Source organism: Rhamphochromis sp. 'chilingali' (genome assembly GCF_963969265.1).
Source record: "Rhamphochromis sp. 'chilingali' genome assembly, chromosome: 21".
In the NCBI taxonomy this organism is placed as follows: Eukaryota; Metazoa; Chordata; class Actinopteri; order Cichliformes; family Cichlidae; genus Rhamphochromis; species Rhamphochromis sp. 'chilingali'.
This window is the reverse complement of record NC_137949.1, coordinates 18803928-18816412: the sequence shown is the minus strand read 5'-3', so window position 1 is coordinate 18816412 and position 12485 is coordinate 18803928. Positions and strand designations below refer to the sequence as shown.

Sequence of the window (12485 nt, the reverse complement as noted above, 5' to 3'; positions counted from 1 at the left end):
GACTTTCAGTCCAACTGCAGATGTAATATAATTGGTACTCTGGTTCCCCCTACAGTCCATCAAAGCCATTTTACTTATGTTATCATTCGAAATTCATAAAAAATAAACTAATATCTTGTAATTAAAAAATAAATAAATACTGTCTGCTGTTACTTTTATGTTGCTATGGGTTTTCTAGCTGTGAAATAAAAGTTTACACAGCAGTCCTTCTGTGTTTTACTCAAATCACAGCGACTAAATAGGATCAGTTGAAAGGGTGGTGAAGGTATTTTTAATAATATCCTCAAGCAAAACAAATGCATGGCTTCATGGATTCAATCTTCCTTTTTTGTTTTTGTCAGGATGGGTTATCAGAGAAAATTACTTGATATTGCAGTTTTTTTAAATACACTCATTTATTATAACAATACAGTATTGTTGTTGTTTTTTTATTTACAAAGGCTACACATAGCAGTGTGAAAACTGTTTCCTGTCTCCCTTTCACCGTGCTGTCCACTTGATCAGTTGTCTCCTCTTTGCTGCACCACTAACTAAAGCCACTTAAGTCATTTACCAACATATATCTGCATGTAGTTTATGGATTAATAACTAAAAGAGACGGTTTGGTCCAGTAGATGGCGCTGTTTACATATTTTTACACAAAGTGTTGGAAAATGGAATGAAATCCTGAATGTTGTTTTCTAAACACCCTGCTTGGTCGATCTGCCTTTTAAATCATAGTCTCTGTGGACTTTGCTTGTGTGTCTAAAAAGAAAAAACAAGCTGTCCATAGACAAATGAGAACATATCCTTTACAAGCTGACTGAGTTCTGGCTCTGTTTTTGAGTTATTAGAAACTGACTTTGAATAGACAAGTACAGCATTATTCATTTCCATTTTATTCTGACCCCCTGCTGTTTTAAAAGCCAAACTTGTCCTCTAATCTCCTGGTCTCACTCCCTCTGCGGTTCCTGCGAGTCAAAGTGGATCGTGTTGGATCACATATTTATCCTCAGAGCTGTGGTTGGTTTTCAGGCATATTACAAATATACACAATTCAGAGACATGTGAGATTTTGCACACAAATAATGAATTGTAAGGCTGCACCGCTGAGAATCCAACTAAGAAAGGCTCCATAGGAGATCAGGTACAGATGGTGCCTTAAACTAGGCTACAATTTTTAGATAAGCAAAAACATCTAATTGGATCACTACAAAACCATTTTTAAGAATTACAATAATCTCATTTGCTACCTGATATTAAGTTAAGATATAACTAGCAGATTTATGGAAATAACAAGAGGGAAAGAAGTTACAGGAACTCTACTAAACATTTTGGACATGCTGGAAGTGTTCTAACTTTCTTGTTTGCCAGGCAGTGTGTCACGGTACACTTGTGTGTTAAAATTAAAAAAAAGAGGCTTGGTTGATGGTGTGGAAATAAATCCAGCGTTTTTACAAGCTATAAACTATGCAAAGAATGTGTTGCAAACTTTTTCCACTATTCCCACAATCTCCCCCTAGTGCTTTTACAAAATAACAACACAATGACCACAAAATGCCTCATACATGCAGGATAAATATAAACTATAATCTACTTTTAATATCATTTTTTTAGTGTCATTTTGCTGGAGAGCCTAAAGAAGTAAGGTAAAAGTAAGAGTCAGAACCTGTACCTAATGGAGTTAAATTTTGGTGCTCTGAGTTTGAATAATTATCATTTTTGAGCTCTGAGTATTAAAATGTCTTTGCATAAATAATATCTGTGCGTGCTTTGAGTAACAGCAATTGCATTGATAAGATGGTTTGGCGTTTGTGGTTTTCTTGTTTTGTGTTAAAGATTTGTTATTTAAAAGTAAATTTTCAATGCTGTGAGCACCAGATTTATATTCAAAACAGTTTTGTAGCATATTTTTTGTTGCTTTAAATTGAATTGACTCGTTACACACTGATTATTGACCACCATCAATCAAAACTGACACGTTGCTCAGGTGAAAGTGTTGAATACAGTCTTATTGTGCAACGGGATGCCCTCTGCTCCTCTGAACTCCTCTGCGATGTCATCAAATGTACGACCCTTTGTTTCCGGGAGGCGAATCCAGGTGAAGGTGAAGGCGAGCAGAGCCACGATCATAAAAAGGAGGTAGACATAAGCACCACAGATTTTCTGTGTGAGACAGACAGACAAGAATCCTTTTTTTAATGTTTTTATTTGACCTCTGCTTACCTAGGAATGGTCACTTGAGGTGGGAATCTCATACCACAAGAGCAAAACAATGTTAAAAAGAGAAGGAAAGAAAGCAAATACAAAAGGTATTGATTTGGTTCACTGGTCTTAATTTCATGTTGGCTGCCGTTTCTGCTGCACTATAGGGAACAGATGCTTCTTTTGTTAACTGTAATTTAATTACTTATTACATTATTTCAAGCTGGATTTAAAGGATTTAGCAATAGATTTATATGTTTTGCTATAGATACAGATGTGCAGTATAACAGATGGAGCAGATTTATGGCCTGTATTTAACAGCTATTTCTCTGAGGTGTAAGCAAACTCACAAAAGCAAACAAGAAATCCACCTTTAAAGTTTCCCCTGAAGTCTTGCTTGGTCATACAGCATGCAGGCCAACGGTATAAATGTTACGCACCAGTAATGGAGGAAAGAGAAGTGCCAGAACAAACTTCCCTCCCCAGTTGAGCAGGCTACTGAAGGCCATGGCTATAGGTCTGCCAGACTGGTCGAACAGCTCGGCAGCAATGAACCAGGAGATCGGACCTGGGCCCAGCTCATAGGCTGAAGTCAGGCAGAAAACCAGCAGCACTTGTAGGCTTCTGAGTTCTGGGACCAGATGCTACACAGTAAAATAATAAATTGGAAGGATGGTTGTAGGTTAGTCATGTAGACATGTAGAAAATTCTGTTAGGTTAACATGTAGATGGTGTCTTTCTCTCTATTGTTTAAACTTGAAGCTTCCTTTTCAAACATCCTCCAAGCTATGCCATGGTTTATTTTTCATATTATCCATTTAATCATGTCATAAGATCGGGTTTGCAGAAGTTGGATATACATTCAAAACCAGCACATAACTTTTTTCTGCACAAATGGAAACAACCACACATAGATGATTTTACCAGGACAGAATCGACTACGGTCATGATTAAGTTGCACACTGCTATGGAGATGAAACCAGTCAGGAGCAACCGCCTCCTCCCTGCCCTCTCCATCAGGAAGAACTGGAGAGGAAAAAACAACACACTGGTATTAAAATGCAACACTATCCCTTTTGTGGTTCATGCTGTTAAACCATTCATGAAGAAATAATGACAAAACTTCATGCTTTCTGTGACAAAATCAACAAAATAGGGCACAGCTGATTTAATGATTATATTGAGCAACCTATTAAATATAATAAATAATATTGTTTCGCATTCAAAAACACACTGAACTGCAATATAAAGGATCAGCACTTGGTTTGTACTTACTGCTACCAAAGTGAACGTCAGATTGACGGCCCCAACACCCAGTGTGAGATATTTGGCCTGGTCAAACTTGGCCTGAAACATTTTGGTGGAATAGTTGATTATCTGGAAGAAAAGCACAGGAATTTAGTTTAGTTTAGTGAGTAACTGAGAAATATTTCAATGGGGGTTTTTTTAGGGTTGAGATATTGCCTCAAGCTCTTCTCAGGGTTACAGCAAGTGTGCAAAACTGAAAAAGAAAAGAAGCCAATGTAGAAATGCCAAGTACTCCTTGAGGCACCCTCCAAAAGTGAGTAAGCCACCTTTCCATCCAGAGGAAAGAAGCTAAAAATCCCCACAAAAGGGATGGGTGTCTTCATGTAAGATGGAACTGGCCAGTCTCTGCAGCTGTCAGGTACAGAGAGACTGGTAAATAGCAGCTTAACCTGATCAGTTTGCCTGATCAGTTCATATTTTGCATCAGTTTGTTGGTGTCTTTCAGAGTTAGGTTACCATAGCATGACACCAAGGAAAAAGGTAAAGCTAAAGTTGAGGCCAGGAGCTTTTACTTCATCTATTTCAACACATAGAAAATGAGAAATATATGTCAGAGAAATATTTTTCAGATTAAGAGGATTTTATCACTAACCGCATTGAATCCAGAGAGCTGGCTTCCCAGGCTAACAATCAGGACAATAATGATCGGTTGCCTGTAGCTGCGTTTCTTGAAGAAATCCTGGATGGTGACACGACTCTGTGTGTGAGCAGCTTCCTCTTTCATTTCTTCCAGCTCAGCAAATACATTTTCTGCTCTGCCTCTCAGCCTCAGCAGGGCTGCAGGATTAAAGAAACAACTTTCAACATATTCTAAGGGGATGTTTAGGTGAAATCCACAAAGCTGGGATAGTAAACCGTAGTAAACCATTTCTGCATTTTAACTTCTGGAACCAACTTGAGAATGTCATACAAATGAATTCATCTCTTTTAATATATCATAATACAAAAGAGTAATCTCTTTAGAGAGAGGATGATTTATTAAACGATATGAACAGTAAGTCCAGTGAGTGGAACCTACCACTTTTGGCCTTGATTTCTTCTTGCCGGTTGATGAGCAGATAGCGGGGACTCTCAGGACAGAAGGGTAGGATCACATACTGTGTGAGGGCCGGGATGAGAGACAGGGACAGCATCATGGCCCAGTCATGCTCTGTGCCCAACACTATCTCGAGACCAGCCACCTGCAGCACACGAGCAGCTAGTTTCATGTCATATCCATGTATCGTATAAATCCTTATTTGTGTATTATGGGATTTTGATGAACTTAAATAAAAACAACAGATTTTGAATGAAAACAATGGAATTTGAATGAAATGAACATAATTTGAATAAAAGCAAAAGAATTTGAATGAAAACAACAACATTTGAATGAAAACAACAACATTTGAATGAAAACAACAACATTTGAATGAAAACAACGGAATTAGAATGAAAAGAAGAGAATTTGAGAACAAACAATAGAATTTGAATGAAAAGAACAGAATTTGAATGAAAAGAACAGAATTTGAATGAAAGCAACATAATTTGAATGAAAACAACCGAATTAAAATGAAAAGAACAGAATTAGAATGAGAAGAATCGAATTTGAATGAAAACAACGGAATGTGAATGAAAAGGACAGATTTTGAATGAAAACAAAAGAATTAGAATCAAAATAATGGAATTTGAATGAAAAGAACGCAATTTGAATGAAAACAAAAGCATTAGAATGAAAGCACGGGAATTTGAATGAAAACAACAGAATTGAAATGAAAACAACGGAATTAGAATGAAAAGAAGAGAATTAGAATGAAAAGAACAGCATTTGAATGAAAAGAGTAGAATTAGAATGACAAGAACAGCATTTGAATAAAAACAACAGAATTAGAATGAAAACAACGGAATTTGAATGTAATCTGAATGAAAACAAAAAAAAATAGAATGAAAGCACCAGAATTTGAATGAAAACAACGGAATTAGAATGAAAAGAAGAGAATTTGAATGAAAACAACGGAATTAGAATGAAAACAACGGAATTAGAATGAAAACAACAGAATTTGAATGAAAACAACCGAATTAAAATGAAAAGAACAGAATTAGAATGAGAAGAATCGAATTTGAATGAAAACAACGGAATGTGAATGAAAAGGACAGATTTTGAATGAAAACAAAAGAATTAGAATCAAAATAATGGAATTTGAATGAAAAGAACGCAATTTGAATGAAAACAAAAGCATTAGAATGAAAGCACGGGAATTTGAATGAAAACAACAGAATTGAAATGAAAACAACGGAATTAGAATGAAAAGAAGAGAATTAGAATGAAAAGAACAGCATTTGAATGAAAAGAACAGCATTTGAATGAAAAGAGTAGAATTAGAATGACAAGAACAGCATTTGAATAAAAACAACAGAATTAGAATGAAAACAACGGAATTTGAATGTAATCTGAATGAAAACAAAAAAAAAATAGAATGAAAGCACCAGAATTTGAATGAAAACAACGGAATGTGAATGAAAAGAACAGAATTTGAGAACAAACAATAGAATTTGAATGAAAAGAACAGAATTTGAATGAAAACAACCGAATTAAAATGAAAAGAACAGAATTAGAATGAGAAGAATCGAATTTGAATGAAAACAACGGAATGTGAATGAAAAGGACAGATTTTGAATGAAAACAAAAGAATTAGAATCAAAATAATGGAATTTGAATGAAAAGAACGCAATTTGAATGAAAACAAAAGCATTAGAATGAAAGCACGGGAATTTGAATGAAAACAACCGAATTAAAATGAAAAGAAAAGAATTAGAATGAGAAGAACAGCATTGGAATAAAAACAAAAGAATTTGAATAAAAACAACAGAATTAGAATGAAAACAACGGAATTTGAATGTAATCTGAATGAAAACAAAAAAAAATAGAATGAAAGCACCAGAATTTGAATGAAAACAACGGAATGTGAATGAAAAGAACAGAATTTGAGAACAAACAATAGAATTTGAATGAAAAGAACAGAATTTGAATGAAAAGAACAGAATTTGAATGAAAAGAACAGAATTTGAATGAAAGCAACATAATTTGGATGAAAACAAAAGAATTAGAATCAAAAGAACGCAATTTGAATGAAAACAAAAGCATTAGAATGAAAGCACAGGAATTTCAATGAAAACAACGGAATTAAAATGAAAAGAAAAGAATTAGAATGAGAAGAATCGAATTTGAATGAAAACAACGGAATTTGAATGAAAAGAACATTATTTTTCTCTCAACAGGTGATCCAGGAGATTCCCCCCCCCCCCCTTCTCACTGTCCCTCTCCCCTTCTGTTTTTCTTTTCCTTCCTCTTTCTTTCTCCCTTTCCTATCCCTCACTCATGTCTGTCCCGTCTGTAACAACTGAAAATAAAATAAAATAAATAATAAAAACAAAGATCGATCAAATGGACCAATACGGCAATGCCACGATGATCCATTTGGCAAAATAAATCCATTGGGTATCCTTGTTGGTCTTCAGACAACAATTCTGACGGCTAAAGAACCAAATGGGACAGGCAAAAAAAAAAAAAAAAAGAATGAAAAGAACAGAATTTGAGAACAAACAATAGAATTTGAATGAAAAGAACAGAATTTGAATGAAAAGAACAGAATTTAATGTGTCTCCTTACCAAGAGCAGTAAGAAGTAAGTTAAATGTAAGCTCAACTCACCACACCCACCAGGATGCCTGCAGCGAAAGACACCTGGTTCAGTGTAGCAAATGCTCCTCTGAGGTTGGTGGGGGAAACTTCCTGGATATAGAGGGGGTTAAGGCTCATCACCAGGCCACAGAACAGACCAAAAACCAGTCGCCCTAGGATGAGGACCTCAAATGACTCGCTGGCTTTGGAGGCAAACATCAAACATGCTCCGACCACAGACAAACCGTTAACTATCAGGATGGAGTTACGCCTGGAGGGGAACAAGCAAATTTATAAGGAGGGGTGGGGGGAAGCAAGCACTGTTGGAAACTTTACAAAAGTTAGCTTGGTTTTCTTACCTGCCGTAAGAATCTGCCAAATATTTGACTCCCAGCGAGCCCAGTAAGGCTCCAAAATCTTTAATGCTGACAGAGAGTGACCACAAGAAAGTAAGACTGTGATCTGAGATTGATCGGTTGTGTCTGGCTCTCCAGGTATTGTTGAAAAACTCTTCGATAATCTAAACAACAATGCCAAAGTTAATCAGTTTGCACTGGTAACTCAATTAGATGCAATGACATGTTTTTTCACTCACACACACACACACACACACACACACACACACACACACACACACACACACACACACACACACACACACACACACACACACAAAAAGAGTTTACAAAGATGTTTTTATTCCTCTTTTTCCATAGATGACTAATACAGTGTTCAAAATCATTCATGTGTTGCTTCTTTTGTAACAGAAATACTTCCTCCACAAGAACTATTTCAGGAATTATTGTCTTGGGATTTTTGAGTGGGTAGAACAACTGCTTCATTTTGTAAAGTTAGAACAGTATACCTGTGAAAATGGAAAACCATTCCAAAAAAGGGAGCCAAATCCAAAGCTGAGACGGAGAGTTACCTTATTTAGTGCTTTATTGAGGCTCTGTAATATGTTTGACAGGCAGCATGCTTTCCAGCATTCCCCTCTGCATAACTGTTATATCTGGACAATGTAGGCCTTTTATGGAATATCAGCCAGACGAGAATGTCTACTTTTTGATGTCTGGAGTTATGTTTTGTTGCAGTTTTATACTTCCAAAAGTAATTCTATTGATCAATGCAGATTGCTTTGTATAGATTTTAATTTACACATCACACTTATAATACAATTTGAAACATAAATCTGTGTGCTGTCCCTCAGATGCTGCTAGCTCTGTTCACCTTGGCCGGAGCGTTGATGTTGCCAGTGTGGTAACCAATCTGCAGGGAGCCGATCACCGCTCCCAGGATGGACGTCACAAGCGTGGCTGTCAGATGGCTCTGCCGCAGAAACAGAATTGAGGTTAGCACCATTTCTTGTTTTATATCTTTTAATTCATAACTAATAAGAGAACGCTACCTCTTAATTAGGTCATTTTAACCCTTTACATTCTTGTTTTTTCTTTCTTATTTTGGATTGACTACAATCATCATAAAAATCCAAAGTAGTTATGGTTATGATTAAGCAGATAGAAGACAAATACTCAATCCATTACTGATTTCTAACCTTATGACCTCAGTTCATTGATTAACATTCCTGATCCCTCCCATGATTCCAGCAACCAGGCCAATCATATGAGTACTTGTAAAAGTCCAGCTTGGCAAGAACAACAAGGGTTTGGCGCACTGGCAACATGTCCAGAGTTTTAGTCGAGTAAGTGATACTGCCTCGCTATGTTCATTCTGCCTCATTCACTCGTTCACAGAAAAGCATTGATTCAAACAAACCTCCTGAGATGCCATTTGATTGTCTGAGATGGTGTATCACTCCCTCGGGATGTATGTGCATTTATTTTTCTCCTGGTTTTGTTATCTGTAAAAACCAGATAGTGGGGGGGGGAAGTCTAGCAGTTGTAGTTTAGGAAGCATTAGTGGTAGTATAGGAGTTTGCCGCAAAATGATAAGAAAAAGACTCGGCTAACAACCAGAGACACTGAGATTTTTTTCTGCAGTGCAAATTTCATATACATATATATATCAAATACAGTGTATATGACTAAATGTTTTTGAACCACAGTGCGGTTCCCCTACAGCATCACAAAACATGTTTCATCAAATAAAAATCAAGCAACTATATGAAACTATATACTTACTGCATACAAATATTTTTGCTTGTCTTTTTGCATGCTTACCTGTGTTACTGCATCAACCAGACTGCTTGATTTGTCCCGAAACAAAGTTGGAAGACCATATCATCTATATAAGATTGTCCTCACCACTGTTCCTGAGTGTCCTACGTTGATCGCTTCTTCATCCCTGAGTTTTAGATATGACTGTGTATCTAAACCAACTACCAGCTGAAACTTCACACACACACACACATTGTACCAGTGACCACAGTGACAAAGTCACACCTAGCTGGTGAATTTGAGGTATATCTGATAAAATGGCAGCAGTGGGCCTCCTCTGGTTCTCGTGAATCAGCTGATCAACATCCTGAGTTCCCACTGACTCTGGGTCTGCAGCACTCAAACCTCAAATTGCTTTGAAAACCGCAAAACTGCCCCCAGTTAAGGTTTTAAGAGGAACCGTTTGGTGCTTTGAGTAGGCCACGGTTTATAATCGCATTTATCAAAGATGGAAAAAGTCAGGTACTTTTGTTATAGTGTGGCATGCTAAAGTTTATCAAAGCCTAAATGTCCGTGTTATCACGAGGTCGTACTGCATTCTTTGCAGGGTTTCCCATGCTTTGGCTGATATGTTCTTTGGGCACCTGGTAGCATTTTCTGTCTTGGAATCCCCCAAGTGACACACATCTGTGCATGGTAGTTTGTTTGTTTTTTCAGGCTGGAGTCTTTTGGAAGTATAAATCTGTATTCTTGTATGGTTTGCCCTTTTAAAACAAATTGCTTTAGAGAATTTAATTGAAACAACAAAGATTAACTACAATGGGAGGTTAACTAATTGGAAATTTAGGGTAAAGAACTGCTGCTGCAGAGGTGGCATGTGGATGGAAACGACAACACCCATCACACAATGCTGTCACAATTTAGGGCCTCAGGGCTTTTATTGATAATACTGTGATGAAGTATAAGCATGTATGTGTACTTTCACTCCTCTTCCTCCTGCTTCCATCAGAAGAATACTAGCACGGAAATGCAAGTTTAGTCTCAAAATGTCAGTATGTTTGCTGACGTGATAAACTCTTCCTGCGTTTTTTGTGTGTATTTACAAAGGAACTGCTCTAAAATGGTCCCTATTCATCTACTGCGCACATTACAGCGTTACCCAAAACTTTAATGATGGCAGTCAAATACAGAAACTATGCAAAGGGGGAACACGTAAAACAATAATAAGTTTCTATCTGATTTTGGCATAATTGTGTCTCTCTGATTTCTAATAGTCATCCAAATAAACCTTATGATTGAGTGATTGTTATAGGTGATATGAACTCATCTCCAGTGTTCACCCAGATATACTATTCCGAAAAGCTTAATTTCATTATTCCATTGCTTTATTTTCAGTCAGTGAATGCTCAATTCTTTTTGCTACATCCTGTTTCTTTACATGGCTTGTTAATGTTTAATCCAATCCAGTTTTATTGAAAAACTATTGCACAATCGAGTATGTGCTTATATCTGTGCTCTGCGCTAGAATTCACTAAAGACAGATGTTTGAATATGCTATATGTTTGCACAAAATGTGGGTTAAGTGTGTCTTTATGATGAAATCATGTAAGCTAAGCACACACCTGTCTCGTAAGAAATTCCACAAGCCCCCTAACAGTATTTCACTGCAGAGACGCATAAGCCAAATGAATATAAATGCTGTAAACATTTCCCACACTCAGTGCAAACCACATCATTTGAAAACAATTTTTATCATTAATTTTAAGTTGAATACGTTCGCATAAATATTAAATGGCCCCTGGAGCGTGGAGGTGATGAAAAGCAGATCATCTCAGCTACACTGAGTCATATGTGAAATGCTTTATATTACAGACAGAGCACAATTAAACGTTATACACAAAAACAGATCTAGCTTCATATTTAAAAACTAGTTCTTGTAAGCCCTAAACTGCTGACTGACATCATAGCTTTGATGTTAACGTTTTTGATGTTAAATAACATGAGATTGCTCATTTCATACAACAAAATGAAATATGTGCTTTCTTCAGCGTGAATAAGAAATATAATCCTTTCAAACTGAAACTTACAATGATTGGAACAGTTCCTTAAGGGTGCTCTATTTTTAAAGAAAGCCAATCACAATATCACAAGACTATATTTATCAGTGATACTTATATTTAGAAGTTTCTGAGCACAAACAAGAAAGAGAAGTGTTTTGGGGCATTTTAGAGAGGGGTCAAATGCATCATCCACCTGCAAGCTCTGTTCTGTTCTGTGCAGCTGAGTTCTTAATCAGCGTGTGGATACGCCCGTCTGGAATATGACCTTTGACCCCTGAGCCCTGGCCTCCTGACAGGCAACCCCTTGACCTTGCAGTCAAGCAGCTGGGCAGGTTCTGCACAGGCACACAAGGGCACAAATGGTGAGCGGTGTGCGCCGTCATCCCCCCACCGTTAATGCTATCACCGAAGCTAATGGCTCGCTCTCTAAATTACCTGTAATGGTGGTTTTGGTCTGTTTCTAAGCGTTTCAGTGCGCACAAAGGAGGATAAAAATGCGCAAATTTACTCATCACTACTAAAACATGTGGGAAATATTAGATGGTGGCTAATTGTATTGGACAACTACTTCTTGGACTGATTTCTTCCACACATGATGCTTGTAAATAGACAGCGAGGAAAAAGGTTGAGTCATTAGATGATTACTGAAACTGTTTTAGAATTCATTCCTATCGACTGAATTATCAGCTTTGCTGTAAAACCATCACTTGAGAAATGTCGGTAATTCAAGTTGATGTCTTTAACTCCAAGTCCAGAATCAAAAGATTCTATCTATGCACTTTCTGAACTGCTTATCCTGAATTAGATAAGTGATTAAAAAAAAAAAAAAGATTGTCACTCAATTAGTGTTTAAAGAATTTAAAAAAAATACTCACTCCTTTAAGAAAGTTAGATAACACAAAGTTGTAAAACTCCTAAACATTATTCCGCTCCTATTCTGCCCACGTCACTTTCAAAAATCCAAATTCCAGCTTTCACCTATGAAACCCCTCCGGCAACCTGCCTACCCTTCACCCCACTTTCAACAAAGGAGAAAGAACACACACACTAACACACACACGCACATACATCCCTAAGCAGCTGCGTCATTATAAAACTCTTTTGAACTTCACACTGGAAGTCAAATGCCACATGTGTCAGTACAAGACAGATGTACTGC

At 36.9% G+C, this 12485-nt stretch overlaps 1 protein-coding gene across 4 annotated transcripts; it reads right to left on the bottom strand.

Annotated features, from left to right (window-relative positions):
* Positions 1-1157: 1157 nt before the first annotated feature.
* slc2a1c (solute carrier family 2 member 1c) lies at positions 1158-9543 on the bottom strand. Of its 4 annotated transcripts, none has more exons than XM_080870557.1 (11): positions 9330-9543; positions 8926-9010; positions 8380-8478; positions 7509-7669; positions 7180-7420; positions 4511-4589; positions 4085-4269; positions 3445-3561; positions 3109-3210; positions 2625-2828; positions 1158-2145 (listed from the first exon to the last, which is right to left on the bottom strand). In XM_080870557.1, exons 2-11 carry the CDS (start codon positions 8938-8940, stop codon positions 1966-1968), a joined length of 1383 nt encoding a protein of 460 aa, XP_080726683.1. In that variant the 5' UTR covers positions 8941-9010; positions 9330-9543; the 3' UTR covers positions 1158-1965. The 4 variants fall into 4 exon arrangements, with proteins under 4 accessions (XP_080726683.1, XP_080726681.1, XP_080726680.1 ...); XM_080870555.1 differs by having other exon boundaries at positions 4511-4673; positions 8926-9041; positions 9330-9540; XM_080870554.1 differs by having other exon boundaries at positions 4511-4673; positions 9330-9540.
* Positions 9544-12485: the final 2942 nt, after the last annotated feature.

What these genes read in the sequence shown, in the direction of transcription:
- slc2a1c (XM_080870555.1), bottom strand. An exon ending in AGAAATCAAGGCCAAAAGTG is followed by an intron (nt 4,270 to 4,510) that starts GTAGGTTCCACT and finishes TTAATCCTGCAG; the next exon opens with CCCTGCTGAGGCTGAGAGGC. An exon ending in CCGTAGTCGATTCTGTCCTG is followed by an intron (nt 2,829 to 3,108) that starts GTAAAATCATCT and finishes TTTACTGTGTAG; the next exon opens with CATCTGGTCCCAGAACTCAG.